The sequence below is a fragment of the Haliotis rufescens genome, unplaced genomic scaffold (assembly GCF_023055435.1).
Source record: "Haliotis rufescens isolate VD_foot unplaced genomic scaffold, xgHalRufe1.0.p SCAF_15, whole genome shotgun sequence".
Lineage (NCBI taxonomy): Eukaryota > Metazoa > Mollusca > Gastropoda > Lepetellida > Haliotidae > Haliotis > Haliotis rufescens.
In genome coordinates this window covers 27,024,846-27,025,928 of record NW_025963835.1, presented here as the reverse complement: position 1 = coordinate 27,025,928, position 1,083 = coordinate 27,024,846, and the positions used below count along the sequence as shown (strand labels likewise).

The 1,083-nt window shown below is 53.5% G+C and overlaps 1 protein-coding gene across 1 annotated transcript; it reads left to right on the top strand.

The window, feature by feature from the left end:
• Positions 1–235: 235 nt before the first annotated feature.
• On the top strand, positions 236–739 carry LOC125379951 (vegetative cell wall protein gp1-like). Its single transcript, XM_048395865.1, has one exon. The coding sequence runs from the start codon at positions 236–238 to the stop codon at positions 737–739; it is 504 nt and encodes a 167-aa protein (XP_048251822.1).
• Positions 740–1,083: the final 344 nt, after the last annotated feature.

Sequence of the window (1,083 nt, the reverse complement as noted above, 5' to 3'; positions counted from 1 at the left end):
AAATGATGTTTACAGTGATTTCCGAGTAAGATAACTTGTTTCCACCGAGAAAATTAAACCAACCACTCCCATATCACAAACCACTTTCACCCCACACTCATACCATGGACCACCCTCAACCCCACCCCTAAGCACAGGCAACTGTCAACCCAACAACTACCACCCCCGCCCCTGGTCCACCGATACCCCCACCCCACGGCACAACAACTGTCACCACGTCCATCATTCCTGTCCGATGGGCCGCCGATACCTCCGACCCACAGCACAACAACTGTCAACCCCACAACTACCACCCCCACCCCACAGCACAACAACTGTCAACCCCACAACTACCACCCCCGCCCCTGGGCCACCGATACCCCCCACCCCACAGCACAGAGAACTGTCACCACGTCCATCATTCCTGTCCGATGGGCCGCCGATACCTCCGACCCACAGCACAAAAACTGTCAACCCCACAACTACCACCCCCACCCCACAGCACAACAACTGTCAACCCCACAACTACCCCCCCTCCCCCCCCCCCCCCCTGGGCCACCGATACCCCCACCCCACAGCACAACAACTGTCAACCCCACAACTACAACCCCCGCCCCTGGGCCACCGATACCCCCACCCCACAGCACAGAGAACTGTCAACCCCACACCTTCCATCCCGATCCCATTGGCCACCGATACCCCCAACCCCGTCCCTCCCACTCCCCATACCAAGGACCCCTCACTCCCACGACCACACTAAACCATGGACCCCACCCCATAGACAACCGGTTCTCCCAACCCCAACAATCCCCACCCCAATGATAAATGCACTCCAGCCCTACTTAGATAAGTGTATCTCTCCAGCTATCACGCAACTCTCTCCAGTTGATAACAAGCAACTTAATCACGCGTTTCATTCATATGCAGTTTATTTATAGCAAGCGAAACCGGTAACAAGTTTGGCACAAGTATGCACTTACTCATATGAAGTCTTGAAGTTAACACTTCAAGAAAAGTCTTTTTGCAAGATAATTCAAGTCCCGTCAAAATCGTCTGAATACTCCTTCTATATTTAACGCAGGATAAATATTTCAAACCCGTGTG

Excerpts from the sequence above, each read along its gene's own strand:
- LOC125379951 (XM_048395865.1), top strand. The coding sequence starts at position 236 with ATGGGCCGCCGATACCTCCGACCCACAGCACAACAACTGTCAACCCCA.